At 40.8% G+C, this 16,642-nt stretch overlaps 1 protein-coding gene across 1 annotated transcript in view; it reads right to left on the reverse strand.

The window, feature by feature from the left end:
- Positions 1–16,642, reverse strand: part of MDFIC (MyoD family inhibitor domain containing) — a 49,250-nt gene that overhangs the window by 18,424 nt on the left and 14,184 nt on the right. The window contains exon 4 of the mRNA XM_060279586.1: positions 612–878. Within this exon, the coding sequence (XP_060135569.1) occupies positions 612–878 (267 nt within the window). The remainder of the gene's footprint in view (positions 1–611; positions 879–16,642) is intronic.

Below are 16,642 nucleotides of genomic sequence, written 5' to 3' on the forward strand. Positions count from 1 at the left end.
AATGTCAGAAAAACAGAATAAACTGCATTGCGAATGCAGCCTCTGTGAGCCGCCATATGTTGTTGGTAGTGCTATTTTTATTTAAAAAAGGTGCTGGAACTCACCATGGACGCCTCCCATGTTCTCTTATAATGGCAATGGCGCTCACCTGAGAGGTGCCGGAACTGAGTTCCAGCTGAAAAAAATTACTGGTTGTTGGGTCTCTACTTCCACGAGCCTCAAGCAGCATAGTAAATGGTAAGGGACAACTGGAGTCTATAATATCTGGAGCCCATCAGGTTCCCCTTCCCTGTCCCAAGTCAAATCATTTCCCCTCCATGTTGTATATGTGATGGCATTGCCAAACAGCAATTCAGAGCTACTCCATCTACAGATATGATCAACAGTGAGGTGCACAAATGTTTTGAAAGCAGGAAATCTCTCATTTCAATTTCCTTCAAATACTTAATCTTTTCCTTTGGGGAAGTAACTTGCATTTTGTTGTAATGATTTCTATTTGCTTCTGGAGCACGACTCGTGCTCTTCAATTATTTTTAGCTGATTGTGTAATTATTAGCGGGAATGGCTTTTGGTTATTCTGTGTTCAGTTTACTTATAAGGTTTCAGCTTACCTTCAGGTGAAGAGCCTGGTTTGTGCGAGTATGCAGAGCTCTTCTTGCTGCTTCCACTGTTAACAGACAAGCTGGACTGAATTTTTCTGTGCATTTTTTGGGAAACAGGTGCCGAGAACTTTCTGCTATCTGGTGCCCCACACTTGACTCCATTGTGCATCCCACTCGTGTTACTCAGCCCAGTATGGCCATTTTGTATTTTGCCTGTTTCTTCCTTAAACTTTTCCAGTGGTGAAGCATTAGGTTGTGGCAAACGCTGAGGTTGTGCTTTAAAAAGAAGAAGAAAAAAAGACAGTGGTTTAACACGTATCTATGAAGAAGAAACTCTTTCCTTCTTGAGATCCACACAAAAACACACTGAAGGCCTAGGAAGCCTTAGGGCATTATTTTTATGTTGTCTTCAGTTTCAGTGTCATTTCCAACCTGAAGAGGAAGAGGATTGGGCTCGAAAGTTAAGGGCAAATGGAAAATGTATGGACTCTCAAGGACCAAGCCAGAGGGACTTGGGAGATGTGGGGAAAGGACATCCTAAAATTTTCCCTGGAAAAAACCCACACAGCACAAAAGCAGTAAGCAATGGACCAGGTTAACCCTCTCCCGCAACATTTCCCCAATATACCACTGTTTACCCCAAATTACCATATTTGCATACATATACCGTGTTTCCCCCTTTTTAAGCCGTAGTCATAATATAAGCCAGGGCAGGATTTTTAAACTTTGTAAAATTTAAGACATACCCCGAAAATAAGCCATAGGTCTACCTGCAGGGTCGGCGCCCAGCAGCACCGCGCAGAGTGCTGGATCGAGGAGCCGGTCTGCAGGGTCAGCGTCCAGCAGTGCCGTGCTGGATTGAGGTGGTGTTCCGTGTGGCGCTGCTGGGCGCCGACCCTGCAGGCCACTTCCTCGATCCGGTGCTCAGCGCAGCGCTGATCGGCGCCGACCCGGCAGGCCGCCGGATCCACTCTGCTGTAAAAAGCACAATAGGAACGGCGGCGGCAGCAGCAGCAATTAAAGGAAAGCTGAAGAACCTGAGTGAAAACGAGGAAGAAAGTATTTAGACGAACTGGATGAAAAGAGAGCAAAAGCGGCCGCCGCCCACGCCATTTCCCCGCTTTGATTTTTTTCAAGGCGATCGAACGAAGCAATGCGGGAGCCTGATTGGCCTCAGATCGAGGCAGACCGCAGGGAAACCGCAGGGGGGGGGGGAGCCGGGAAGCGGCACTCAGCGTCCGGCTGCAACTCTGCACCTACAGAAGCGAGGTTTCTGCAAGGCATCCAACATGGAAGGGCGAGTAGGGAGGCTGGAGGAGATGGGGGTGAGGATCGTGGCCCTGGTGCAGAGCGCACGTCGCCGGCACGCTGGGTCCTTTCCCTTTGGTGAGTGCCGGCCGGCGGCTCCCGGGCCCAAGGTTCTGCCTAGCGCCGGGGCTCCTGAGAAGCCTTGCGAGGGAGGAAAGGAGGTGAAGCGGAAGCCACTTCCCCCGCCTCCTCCTCCTCCTCCCCCGCCTCCTCCTCCTCCCCCTTTGCCATCGCTGCCTCTTCTCCTCGCTGCAGCGTCTCCCGCTCCCGGGTCCCGCACACTGAAGCGCGGGCGGATGGAGGTTCACTCTGCACAGGATTGGGCTGCCCTATTGCCTTTAACCCTCTTGCGGGGCTGGAGGGAGTTAGCAATGCACAAAAGGAGGCGCAGGCATTTGATCCTACTGTGCGCTTTGGTTTGGGGATCTGCCGTTTGGGTCAGTTAACTTTCGTCCCCTCGCTCGCGCACAGTGCCATCCTGCCCATTCAGTGGCGCGCTTTACCCCCAGGGAAAATGTGTGCGGCGGTGGCGGCAGTAGCAGCAGGATCGCAGCCGAAAGCTGGTCCCTGGCTGTCAGAGCCCCGCTGAACTCCACGGGGCTTTCTTCTGAGTTCGGAGCCATAGGATCGCGCTGCAAGTGGCTGGGACTCTGCAGCCTCCTCTGTTGTGCATTTAGAAGGAAACGCAGCAGCAGAAGCGGCACGTCTTTATTTTTTGGGGCCATCTGATCCGGGCGGTTTTTTAAAAAAATAAATCGAATAAATGTAGATTGCTGTACCATACTTAATAAAAAAATAAGACATCCCCTGAAAATAAGCCATAGTGTGTTTTTTAAGGAAAAATAAATATAAGACGGTGTCTTAAAAAAGGGAAAACACGGTATGCAATGTGTGTATATGCATGTGTGTTTTCCCTAATGAAACAAGTATCACGGGGGAGCAGGGGGAGGGACTTAGATCAGCAGAAAGGTTTGAAATCCCATGCCCTCCAATGCCACAGCCCTACAACAATTTAGTTTCTCCATCACTACTGCTCCCCAGCTCCTTTCTTGAGATAATAGATTGGAATATCCAGATACATATGTTCACATCCCATCTAGTTTGGTCTTAAATGACAAGTGAGCACAGTATCCAAGACTATTAAGTAATTCACTATTGCCATGCTTTCTGGAAGATATGTGGATTTATAAGAACGTCAACTCTTTTCTTAAAATGAAAGATTTGTTTGTTGTAAAGATACTGAGCTGCAAGCCAAGAAGTTCCCAATTTGAATCTCAACCTTGCTCTGAACTCACAATGTGGCCTTTGGAAAGCTACTCTCTCTCCCAAACTTAGTCTGCAATATAGGAGATAACATTACTGTCTTGTCTTACAGGGCTGTTATAAGGATTACAACTAGATAATGCGCGTGAAGTGCTTTGAGCACTTGACAGCTGTACACAAATGTTAAGTATTTATTAAGTACTGCTTGCTATAATAAAATAGACGACATGTAATGTTTATCTTAAAAAACAAAATACTTTGAGGATTCCCGTGTTAAACAATATAAATCTTAAGAGCTGTGAAGCCAAGCAGAGAAAATGTAATATCTTGAGTCAAAGCAGGATTCTCTAAACTGGACTGAATGTATTTATTACATTTCTGGGTTGCATTTTAGCCAGCAAGTTCCCACAGCCATTTAGATAAAATTGGAACAATTGATGAATATTAAAACAATGATGCTAAAACCCACAATGCGTAAAACAAAAACAGCTGGTCGACAAAGGCAGAGAAGAAAAACCAAAGAACATGATGAAAAAACCACCAACTTCTGCTAACAGCAAATCAAATCCTGGATGATTATCCAGAAGCCCACCTTAAACATAAGTATGCAGCTACCATATAAAGTCTGCTCTTTATTTTGTATAAAATCAATGTCAGAACATCCTCCTAGTAATAGCAGCCTTTGATTTTTCAAGGGAAGAAGGGTTTTCAACTACCATAAGGACAAAAACAAAAGCTGATCACAATGGCCCTCTGCTCCTAGTGCACACACATATTACTGAAAACATAAAAGCCTCATTTATACCACTGTATGTCAAAAGGACCTTAGTTAAAACATTGAAAAAGGAAATAATATTTGTCAAAATAACTAGACCTGCAAATAAACATTTGCCTGGTTCAGCCCTCCAGATGTTTTGGACTACAATTCCCATGATTCCATGACCACTGGCCCTCTTAGCTAGGGATCATGGGAGTTGTAGGCCAAAACATCTGGAGGGCCGCAGTTTGGGGATGCCTGCTCTAAGCTAAAAAACAGTGAAGCTCTATAGTTCTGTCTTTCTCTCAGGCCTCATGGCTAACTAGATATGTGTGGTCAGGCAGGAAGTTTCTTCCCCCCCCTTTTTTTAAAAAGCAGCACACACTCCCTTGCTCTTATAAGCAAGGCTGATAACTTATTATTTAATTCAAACCTTTTGGGTCAACCCAGCCTTTTAGAATTAAAGACACAACACCAAAGCTCCACTCAATCATAGAAGTATAAGTTCATTTCAAGTACCTCCAGTGATCACAAGTACTCTTGCAATTCACTGACAAAAGGAAATCCCCAAAGGTGGTAGCAGGAACTTAAAATGCAATAGCTTTTATATAGAATACTCCCTTTAAGTGCATAGGCAGAGACAACTTATCCGAACCACTGGCATAAAACTCAACATTCCCCATTTCTATGCAAGACTAATTTGATCTTGTTCCATTTTCACCCTATGTAGGTATTGAGAAAGAGGTAATCATCTCTGGGATGTGGAAGTATCTTGCCACTTAACAGTCTGGCAAGTAGATGCATTATTTGGAATTCTTAGATATAAAATGTTATGCTTCACCAATTGTCAGCTGTTGGAAAAGATGTTATCCTTTGTCAATAAATAAGAAGAGAGAACATAGGAAGAATTCTGTAAATCTAAATGACAAAGTTATTAGAATTGACAGTTATGACCTTTAGAATCTAGCAGAATTGGAAATGGTTGTTTGCAATTGTTTACATTTCAATATCATATAACAATACATGACACATGATTATCTCCCCTGTCTTAAAACATCAGGCCTATTTTGCCAATTAATGGGCAATACGAAGTCTTGGGGAAGTCTAGCCATGCAAAGTTATTTGTTTTACTTTCATTTTATTATTTTTAGTAGGATCAAGAGATAAATTCTGCTCCCAAAGTACTCTTATTTCAGTAACATTAACATACAACTTTTTAGCTGACTGGCTTTAGAGTATTCACATATGATATGTAGGTCAAATCAAAAGTGAATAAAACCCCCAAATGTATTAGTTATACCAATTTAAATTTATTTTAACTTTATTGATAATTTTTCACTGGGGAGACTTGAATCTTATGGTTAAAATACACTTGAAACCAATTAGGAACCATATGACTGCATTCTAGTATAAAGAATAAAAAAGCATTTGACAGTTTTAAGATTAAGCCACAACCATTCAGTTTAAAACAGCAATGTTTTTACCTTATTTTTAAAGGTTGTGTATATCTTAAAGAAAAGAAAAACGTAATGCGGGAAACGACACAATGCTTTCTTAAAACACAGTGATACCCAGGGACTTTCACTCTCCCTTTAATGATCCGCTGCTCTCATTCAGCTGTCTTTCTTTTTTTTTCAAATCTTTACATATGTGACAGCTCTGAAAAGTAGACCATAGACCATCTGGCATTTTCAGAGGTGTAACTTGTGCAAATTCAGCTCTACTGGGAACACAATGCTATCTTCTGCCTGCGTTATAAAAGATACAATAGAATGTAGAACTTATGAGTTGTTTTGAATTATTCATTTTTTGCCTGTATATTCAAGAAATTTTACAAACTCTGCATTTTGTACTACATAATCACATGCGTTAAAGGTACAAAGAAACTTTTTGACACCTCTTTTCTACAGAAAGATGGCATTTTGTTTGATATGTGAACATTCAGTGTCTGTTATATCATTCTAAACAGACCATGTGCTGCTACAAAAGCCCCCATTTTGCACTATGTAGAGCAAAATTTTATTCTTGTTATTCAGTAACTAATTCAATACACATCAATATTTCCAGTACTAGATTTATGAACATTCAGCAGCTTAAATCCAGGATGGCATTGGTCACCAACTCCTGTGTGTGTGTGTGTGTGTGTGTGTGTGTGTGTGTGTGTGTCTCACAACACAGAATGCTACCTTGTTAAATGGTATCCACAATGAATAGTTTTAAACTGTCTTAAGAAATACTGTTCTTCCATGGTTAAAATGTTCTTGGAGTGCAGCAAAACCAGTGGATTTAGGTCAATCTTTTATACAGTGTTAATACTAGAAAATTTTCACCAAGAATGATAAGTATTGGATTAATGATTCAATAGAATGAATCACTTTTGATAGAAAACTAGCAGATAATGTAGCCAGTAATAACTATACATGAATCTGCTGCCTGTGGAAAAGCAATAAAAAGGCAATATATTGCTACAGCATATAATCTATTAGCATGTTTCACTGCAGTACTGTCATTGGCCTCTTCATAAAGCACACCTTAATATAATAACTTTTGTGTTACTTAACCAACTTTACACAGTAATTTAATTGTAAGGTTAGTAGATAGCATAAAATAGTTCCAGGAATTTAACATGTATTTATTACTAAAATTTTGGAGACTTGGAACGAAGTGATTACACACGTTATTATTCTGATTTCAAACTTGCTGCAATTTCCAGCTGACAAAAAAGTATTGATTGAATATATTTTGTGAACTGTGTTTATATATACAGTGTATCTGAAGAAGTGTGCACGCACACGAAAGCTCATACCAAAATAAAAACTTAGTTGGTCATTAAGGTGCTATTGAAGGAATTTTTTTATTTGTGTTTATATAGACAGACTTATTTTCATTGTACATAGATACACAATTTTCAAACAAATTAAAACTATTTTCAAACACTAATTAATAAACAGCTATAAGGACTGTGAAATGCACTCTGAGCAGAATTCAGTTTTCAATATACAGGTGAAACTTGGAAAATTAGAATATCACCGAAAAGTGCATTTATTTCAGTAATGCAACTTATTGTTTTTTATTTTAATTTTATATGCTTTCCTTTGGAAATTCCACAGTAATAAAATGAATAATTACAATAATACAAAAATAAACAAAAAATAAACATCACTATTACATTTCATTAATTACATTCCATTTATAACTGACCCGCCTAACGACAAATAATTACAACAAATAAAGGCTTGACATATCTTGCTTTGCATGTCATGCATCTACGTATCTCATATATTGGTTTTACCTTTTAAGTTGCATTACTGAAAAAGATGCACTTTTCAATGATATTCTAATTTTCCGAGTTTCACCTGTATGAGGGCACAAGTGCAAAAAAACCCCCGAGAATGCAAAAATCAAACAAGTATGTTCAAACAATTACATTCTTCATTTATGCGGCTTATTTTGAGTTTGATTTAAATAATTTACACCTGTGAAGTTGGAAATACGTGTGCAATGTTTGTGTCGTTATTTATTTCAGAAAATTTACTTAAATATTGAATATGCAAATTAGTTTTTTTACATATTGAATAAAATTAAAATACTCCATGAAGAATTTGAGATACTCAGACATACAATATAAAAACAATTAACAAGCACTCTACCCATCAGAATAATAACAGAATAATAAACATTTGCACAGTTATTATTTTGAGTGTGCCAAGTAATATACACTGTTTTTTCGCTCCATAAGACACACTTTTTCCCTCCCAAAAAGGAAGGGGGAAAGTCTATGCGTCCTATGGAGTAAATGCGAGAGCCAGAGCACGCGCTAGAGCTAGAGCCAGAGCCGCATGCAGCGGGAAACCGGCTCTCGGGCTGCTTCCGTGACAGCAAGCGAGGTGAGACGGAAGGGAGCCCCTTCCGCCCCTCCTCCCAGCTTCCATCCTTCCTTCCCCCCCCTCTTTCTTTCTTTCTTTCTTTCTTTCTTTCTTTCTTTCTTTCTTTCTTTCTTTTCTTTCTTTCTTTCTCTTACCCCTTCTTTCTTTCCTTCCCTCTCTCTTTTCCCTCCCTCCCTCCCTTTCTCGTTCTCTCTAACTCCTTCCTTCCATCCTTCCTTCTCTCTCTCTTTACCCCTCTCTCCCTCTCTTTCACCCCTTCCTTCCTTCCGTCCCTCCTTCCTTCCCTCTCTCTCCCGCTCTCTCTTTCTGTACATCTCGCGAGAGCTGGGGTAAACCGCCCCCTGATTCTGAGATAGAGCTTAACCCTTGCTGCTGCTATGAACTTCCTCCGACAGCTCTCCCCTCATTATCTCCCTCCTCCTCGGGCCCAACGTCCTCCCCCCCCCCCAGGCTCCCCTCCGGGGAATTGGGAACCACAGGCTCATCCCTGACAACGGTGCCCTTAATATATATGTTTTGTAACAAAATAAAAAAATTCCTACCAGTAGCACCTTAGAGACCAACTAAGTTTGTTATTGGTATGAACTTTCATGTGCATGCACACTTCTTCAGATACAGATATATGTTTTGTGTGTGTGTATGTGCATGTGTGTGTGCATGAACATGTTTTGGGGGGGGTGGGACTATTGGTACGATCATTTATTACAGGAACCTGCTATGAAAACAAACTGTATTGGGATTTGCTCTACACAGCATCCCATTAGCAACGTCAAAAATGAAATACAAATTAGCATGTTCCTTTCAAAATCAATATAGTATTTGCATGCAATTTTGTTTCATGCAAGGGCTAGGGTTGGAAAATGTATTGTTTTTTGATAGCAGAACAGAAGTCTCTCTTGGATGAATGTGCAAAGGAAATGGGAGGGAATGTATTAGGTTAGTATTAGTCTGATTCTTTCATTTATCCCTTAAAACATTAATTGGACTTGATACAGTGGTACCTCGGGTTACAAACAACTTGGGTTACAAACACTTCAGCTTACAGATTCCGCTAACCTGGAAGTAGTACCTAGGGTTAAGAACTTTGCTCCAGGATAAGAACAGAAATCGTGCGCCGTCAGCAGCTGGAGGCCCCATTAGCTAAAGTGGTACCTTAGGTTAAGAACAGACCTCCGAAACAAATTAAGTTCATAACCAGAGGTACTTAGAACTGTGAAATATTTTGTCAAACTGGATTTATAATATACTATGGAGGGTAAAAATTATGTTTGAATCAGGAAGTCATCTCTTTATTTCCTGTGCCATTCTAAAAAATCATCAACGCCTTAGATGATACGCACTATATAGTATCAAATATATTCATTGTAGGACAATTGCCAGTCGAATCTATGCAACCACTAGCTTGAGGAGAGTTTGGGAGGTTTACAAATGTTTCCAGTATTCTGTAAATTACCCTAAATTTGTATTATATATATTCTGAAACAGGTCCTCCATTTTGGTTTTTCAAAATGTCTGTATTAAGTCATAAAGATACAGTATCAATAACAATGCAAACTTTTAAGAATTCTGACTAGCCTCCTGTCAAATCTTCACTGGGTAGCTATGCACAACCATCTAGAATATTAACATTCAAGTTGCAAGATATACCTTTGAGTCAACCTGTAAAGTGGCTTTTGTCAGCAATTATTTTTGAATATTTCCTAGGAAATAAGTAGCATATACTGCACCTTCTACATCACAGAAGGCATACATTAACTAAACAACAAGAAATGATCAAGGTACAATCCATCTTTTTAAAATCAATTTTTCATACTGAATTTTTAATACCATGCTGACTTTACAAAGAAACTAAAGTACCAACTATCAGCCATCAACTATGGAACCTCCTCATGTTTTATAAGAAATACATCATTATGAAACAGGATTTCCTTTGTGAAGAAATACTTCAGCAAAATTGCAAGTAGATTTTTTTTCAGAAGGTTTACTGAAAATTCCTTGCTAAGACAGCCCGGAACTCCACTTATAGGATGCAAAAGGGATATTTAATAACATTGTTCTCACTCTACTTAAATCATTTTTGCAAGGCATCCCAAGAACACACCCTTTGTGCTGAGATCCTTAAGCCAGAAGAACTCTCTGCTGCAAAAGCTATCTGTACTTCTAAACCAGGGGTCCCCAGACTACGGCCCGGGGGCCGGATGCGGCCCAATTAGCCTGCCAATCCGGCCCACGACGACCCCCGCCGCCCGCAGCCGCCGCCCGCTCTTACGGCGCGCAGCGCGGCAGCGCTCTTCCGGGTTGGGGAAAAAGCGCCGAAAATCCCTTCTGCGCATGCGTATGGGCCTCTCCCGACCCGGAAGAAGTCATTTCTGGTGCACTTCCGGGTCGGGGGAGGCCCACGCGCATGCGCACAACGGATTTTCGGCGCTTTTTCCACCCGGGAAGCGCGCCGCCGCGCCAGTAAGCGCCCATGCGCATGCGCACGGGCGCGCACTCCCCCGCCGGCCGGCCCGCACAGGCGCGCGCTCCCCCGCCCTCCGGCCCGCCGCGCGATCGGCGCGGTGGGAACTGGCCCAAACGCCGGTAAGTCTGGGGACCCCTGTTCTAAACAAATATCAAATGTGATGGAACTTAAAACAAACTTGATGGTTTCATACTACAAATTGGAACCCAAGTAAAAATTAAGTTTCATTGGGGCTATAGGTAAAGGTAGTTATTATTATTCTGCATATTCTGGTACATGGTTTTCTAATAAAAATAATCAAATATAGAGATTCAGGTAGGTAGCTGTGTTGGTCTGACGCAGTCAAAATAAAAAAAATAAAATAAAAAAATTGACCAGTAGCACCTTAGTTGGTCTCTCAGGTGTTACTGGACAATTTTTTTTAAAAAAAATTCAAACAGAAAGAGAAATTGTTAAAAGCAGACAGATATTCCAAGGGCAAAAATACAGATGTTTACATATCCCCTTTATATGTACTAGCCATTATAACTTTTGCAGGTGCCCCATAAGTTTATCTGGGGTTCTGCTCAAATGCAGTCTAGGAAACTGGGTTCTGCATCCCAAAACATGCATTTTGATAACATAATTAGTTTTGCCAAATTACGTATCTGCAATCAGTTTTGAGAAGAAATGGGTGCTGTGTAATACACTGAAACATAAGATTACCTTTTATCCCCCTATTTTCTTACTCTCTGCATTTCTCTCTCATTTTCCCAGCCTTCCTTTTCCTTTCCTTTTTTTGTTTTGTCATTTTATCTCCCTTCCTTCCCATCTGTCTCTTTCCCCCACAAGCATTATCATTTTCCCTCCCCCTTGTTTTAGCTCTGAATTTACTGTTTCAAGCATGGGTTGGACTAGGTGATATATAAGGGCTCACCAACTCTATGGTATGCTTACACTTGGCCCATCTATGGTTTCTACCTACTAGCCAGTTCCAGGAATGATGCACAAGGGCCTAAGAGACATAAGGCCCAGATGGTCTCCTCAGGCCATTTTATCCCAATCTAGTATAAATGAAATTCTCAGCCAGCACACAACCATTTTGCCAGGAACTTTCTGAAAACAGAATGGAAGTTTAGGATTCAGCCCTTTTATTACCAACAGGAAAATAATATCTGAAATGTAATCTTAGTAGCCATTTAGCTTCAAGAAAGAGGGGCCACAATAAGCCCATGTGGGAGTTGGGCATTCTCTTCATGGCAAGCTATGAAATGCCAGTAATGAATACTAAAGTTGATGGGGAAGAAATCACTGTATTTGTACCTCTAGTTTTGTACATTTTCAAAGCACTTAACTGGAACCACTAATTTTATGACCAATTACAACAGTGATCAACATTTTATAACACTAATTTATAGTCTCCCTAACATTTTATGCATTAGTATTCTTGATCAGCATCTTACACCTTCATTAATCACATTATCAAGGGTGTTTTGTTTTCTGTCACGTAAAAATTTATGAGGTCTCAGGGCAAGGCAGGTGGTTATTCCTCTAAGGGTTTTCCCCCATTCAGTTTCCTCTTTACATACCAGAACATGTTCCTTTATTTTTTGTTTTCTCAGTTAATTTGTTTTATGACAGTGCTTTAGGTTTATAATGCCAAAATACTATACCTACTAGACCATTACTCACAAGTACTGCAAACAACACTGGATATGCCAGAAATGCTATCAAAGGCTCCAGCAGCTTGGTGCTTGCTCAGAAGGGACTGCATTATTAACTCATTATCATTTGTTTTTGTTGTGAGGCTACCTGGATAGTGATGTGGAGCCACTTCACATATTGTCTGCATTGCTACCTCCTGACACTGACAAAGGGAAACTAGCACATGGATGGCCAAAATGGTGCCCTTATAGATGTGGGGGCAGCCTATGCTAGCCACAATTGGCATCACTTTCACAAACATGTCTGGGGAGGGTGTAGGCTTTTAATTGTTGCTGGCAAACCACATTAAATAAATCAGTCTCATAACACTTTAATTATCCATAGGTGATAAGGAATTCCATGTAGGCAGGTAGAATTTTTTATATATGGTTAGGTGTGCAGGCTAGCAGAGGAGGCATAGCTTTTCCACCAGACCAATTGGGTCCCATGCTGGCCACAGAGGAGGATACACCTGCTTGTTCCATGACCAGCAAGCTGAAGGATGAAATTAATATTTTTATATTTACTTGCCATAAGCAGATGCTTAAAATTTAGTAAAGGGTTATATCCGACCTGTTGTGTTCCACTCGCACAACAGTGCTCTGTTTTGTCTGTGCACCCCCAAAATCTGCTTCAAATGGTCCTTCAATCCTCTATAGCTGATTTTGAGGTTACATAGGGGGCTGGAGATGACAGTCTGTAGTGCCTATGGAACTGCAATGTTGGGTGCACTACTATATTTCTGGCAAAATTATAACTTAGTACTGTATTATTTAATACAAAGAACTTTGCACACAATATTTATATTTATGACATGAAAGATATTCTAACAATACTAATAAAATAATTCCTACGAGTACTCTGCCACAGCAATGCAAGAAATATTATTGACCATGGATTGCAAAGATAAAATTTCCTTAAAACTTATACACTTTCTTACCTAAAAGGAAGTCAAGTGTAGCTTATTTGAAATCAATGCTAAATACTATAGGTACAATACTGGTTTCCAACTCCTCTCTCTCTCAACCCCCCCCCCCCATGGTTAAAGCATTTTTCTTACTAGAATACTGTATAGAGTTTCATGTCCCTTATAAGCAGTGACCACAAGGTTTCAAAATTGAGAAAGAAAAGAAAAACACCAGTCATCTTGCTCTTGTAGATTTGTAAAAGAACATTCACAAAGGAGATGGCAAAGGCAGCCATAATGGGATGAAATTATCCATGCTATTCCACCTCTCCCCCCCCCCCCCAGCAAGTTAAAATTCTGATCCTCCTCTCAGTTCACAGAAGAAGATATAAATCTCTATGAAATCATTATGCTCCCATAGTTTCAATATAGCGGAGGCCAGAGGTACTCAGAAGTCCTTATCTTCTGGAATTAACTGAATGGGCACCAAATATCAGCAAAGCTTTTTGCTTTATTTTCAACATTGTAAAGATATGCCATGATAAAATACATGCAGCATTCACAACAGACTACTTCAATTAAAAATGTATAGAACAAAACAACATTGTCCTGTTAGAGCTTATTTAGCACACACCACATTTACAAATATTTCAAACATAACCAATGTTTTTGTATGAAATTAGGTTATTTTTCAAAAAATACTTTGTACATTGAAAAATGTTTAACACACACAGTTATGTGTAAATATTTTCCTATTTTTATTCAATAATTTTCCTTTCCTTTCCCCTTCCAAACTTCATGGAGAAGAATCTACTGGTGAAGCCATTAAAAGAATCATAATTTTATTTTATTTTTTAAAATCAAATACAGTCGTACCTTGGATCCTGAACGCCTTGGTACTCGGACGTTTCGGCTCCCGAACGCCGCAAACCTGGAAGTGAATGTTCAGGTTTGCGAACGTTCTTTGGAACCCGAATGACTGACAGGACTTCTGCAGCTTCCGATTGGCTTCCTGAAGCCAATGAGAAGCTGCGCTTTGGTTTACGAACGTTTTGGAAGTTGAACGGACTTCTGGAACGGATTCTGTCCGACTTCAAAGGTACAACTGTAATTGGAGTGTTCTTATTTGCAGTGCCCATGTATGCAAGTATTTTCACATAGAACATAACTCATAACAGACTACCAGACTTTTAGAGGACATCTGAAGGCAGCGCTGTTTAGGGAAGCTTTTAATGTTTAATAAATTATTGTATTTTAATATTTCTGTTGGAAGCCGCCCAGAGTGGCTGGGGAAACCCAGCCAGATGGGTGGGGTATAAATAAATATATTATTATTATTATTATTATTATTATTATTATTATTATTATTATTATTATTCCCCAGTCCCATTGTGTGTGTGTGTGTGTACATGCGCGCACACACACGCACACACACACTCCATATCAAGCTATTATGTGTCTTCTACAATTCACATCCAGCCTTGTCTTCTCCCCTCCATTGAATTACACAAGCTCCCAATCCCCATAGCAATCTTGATGGGATACTGCTGCACTCCGTGTACCACGGCAGAGAAGCATTAGTCCCATTGTTTTCAGGGCTTTATAAGTGAACTGTGGTATATTTATAGCACAGGGACACACCTCAAGTTGTGAATATTTCTAAGTGAAGTACTCTTCACACATACTGAACTCCCTCTAGCTCAAAAAGGAATAGGCTTAAAGCCACACATAATATGCAATATATGCCTGCATTTCCAAGTACAAATTATAAGTAGCAGCAGTTCCAACTCTCATGCCCTAAGCAAAATATAATTACTCAGCTCACCACAAAAGTGAAAGAAACCAGGTCTGCTATCCTCCTCCTTACATCCTTAAGAGGCAACTCTTAACCACAATATCTCTACATTTTAAATTTAAACCATAACACAGCTCCAACTGATACTAACTATAAATGTTCTTAGAAACATTTATCCAGCCCTTAAAGAAGTGCCAGAGAAAAGGCCTCATGGACTAATACCATCTTCTAAACTCAGAAGTGGACAAAATTACTGGATTCTACTCCAGTATAGTATTAGTACTGAATAACTGAATTCATTGGCAATTCTAGAGGTGCATCTATGGAATCTTTCTCATAGTTGAATTCCACTCACTGAAAATTTGCAGTCTTTAGATACATAACAGGCTGTATATTCATGCACTGGAGTTTCCTGACAGTGACATCAGGTCCTGTCATGCAAGAGACCTCCATATCTGCTGTATTTTTCGCTTCATAAGACACACTTTTTTCCTCCTAAAAAGTAAGGGGAAATGTCTGTGTCTCTTATGGAGTGAATGTGTGGTCCCTGGCAGCGGCGGAGCTGGGGACTTTGGTTCCCGGAGTGACAGGGGCGTGGCACGTCACCCGTGCAAGCGTCCTAATGGCGGTGCCCGCGTGAGGGGGTGGGGAGAGGTGAGGTGGGGGAAGAGGGCTTTAGAACACTCTTTAGAGTTCCCTCTGTCCGAAGGGCTCTGTGACTTGCATGAGAGCAGCCAGGACCCAGCGCAGGGGGGGGGGGATCTTTCTCCCTTGCGTGGTCTGTCAGATTGGGACAGGGAGCTTTTTTCTTGCTTTCCTCCTCTAAAAACTAGGTGTGTTTTATGGTCAGGTGTGTCTTATGGCGCGAAAAATATGGCAAGTATTTGGCAAGGTCTACAACATTTCCCAAACCTCCAGATGCACAACAACACTCAGTCAAATTCTGGTAGATGTGTAGCCAGGTTCAATGTGTTTCCGAGGCAAGTGAAATGCAAAACCCGTATTTTTCGCTCCATAGGACGCACCTGACCATAGGACACACCTAGTTTTTAGAGGAAAACAAGAAAAAATATTTTGCTTTCTTGAATTGTCCTAGGCATAGCAGCCAACTCCTAGAGGCCTAGGTGCCTTTGCCCTCCCCAATTAAATATTTGAGGAAGCTTCTTTTGCAAAGGGGGAAAGCTCCATTTTTTTAAAGGATCAGCTCAAAGTTGTGCAGCTTTTTTTGCACATGGGCAAAGCCCCCTTTTTGGGGGGTCAGCTCAGAGTTGTGCATCTTTTTTGCAAAGGGGGAAAGCTCCATTTTTTAGGATCAGCTCAAAGTTGCTGAGTTTCTTTGCAAAGGGAAAAAAATCCTGTTTTTATGGGGTTCAACTCACAGTTCTGCAACTTCTCTAGGAAAGGGACCCATTTCTACAGTTTCCAGACAGATAATCTAATCAGCCAGTCATATGTCTCCCTCTGCAGACAACAATTGAGGCCTAGGCAAGGGGCCAGGAGGGGCCAGGAAGGGAGCTAGCTCTCTTATCTCCCTCCCCGATCTCTTGCAATCAACTGCTGAGCGGGTTCCTTTCTCCTTCCCTCTTGTTAACCTTTAGCTCTTTCTTAAAAAACAAAAAAAGCAGGATCTGCCTTTAGCCCCTGGGCAATTCAGCTCCAGGGACTACGCATTCACTCCATAAGATGCACCAGACATCTCCTCTTACTTTTTAGGAGGAAAAAAGTGTGTCTTGAAAAATACAGTATGTGAGAGGCTGTCTCTATCTATATACCACTATGAAGTGTAGACTTATATCTGAAAACTGAATAAAATCAGCTATGCAGCCACTACCCATTCTAGTTAACCCTTGGTACACAGACAGATGTAGGCAAGTGTGCTTTTGTTCATAGTTACGTTCAAGGACAACCTGCAGAGCACACAAATACAAATCCATTCAGATATACACCTTATATATACACAAAGAGCTATTGTCATA

The sequence above is a fragment of the Zootoca vivipara genome, chromosome 10 (genome assembly GCF_963506605.1).
Source record: "Zootoca vivipara chromosome 10, rZooViv1.1, whole genome shotgun sequence".
Taxonomy (NCBI): Eukaryota; Metazoa; Chordata; class Lepidosauria; order Squamata; family Lacertidae; genus Zootoca; species Zootoca vivipara.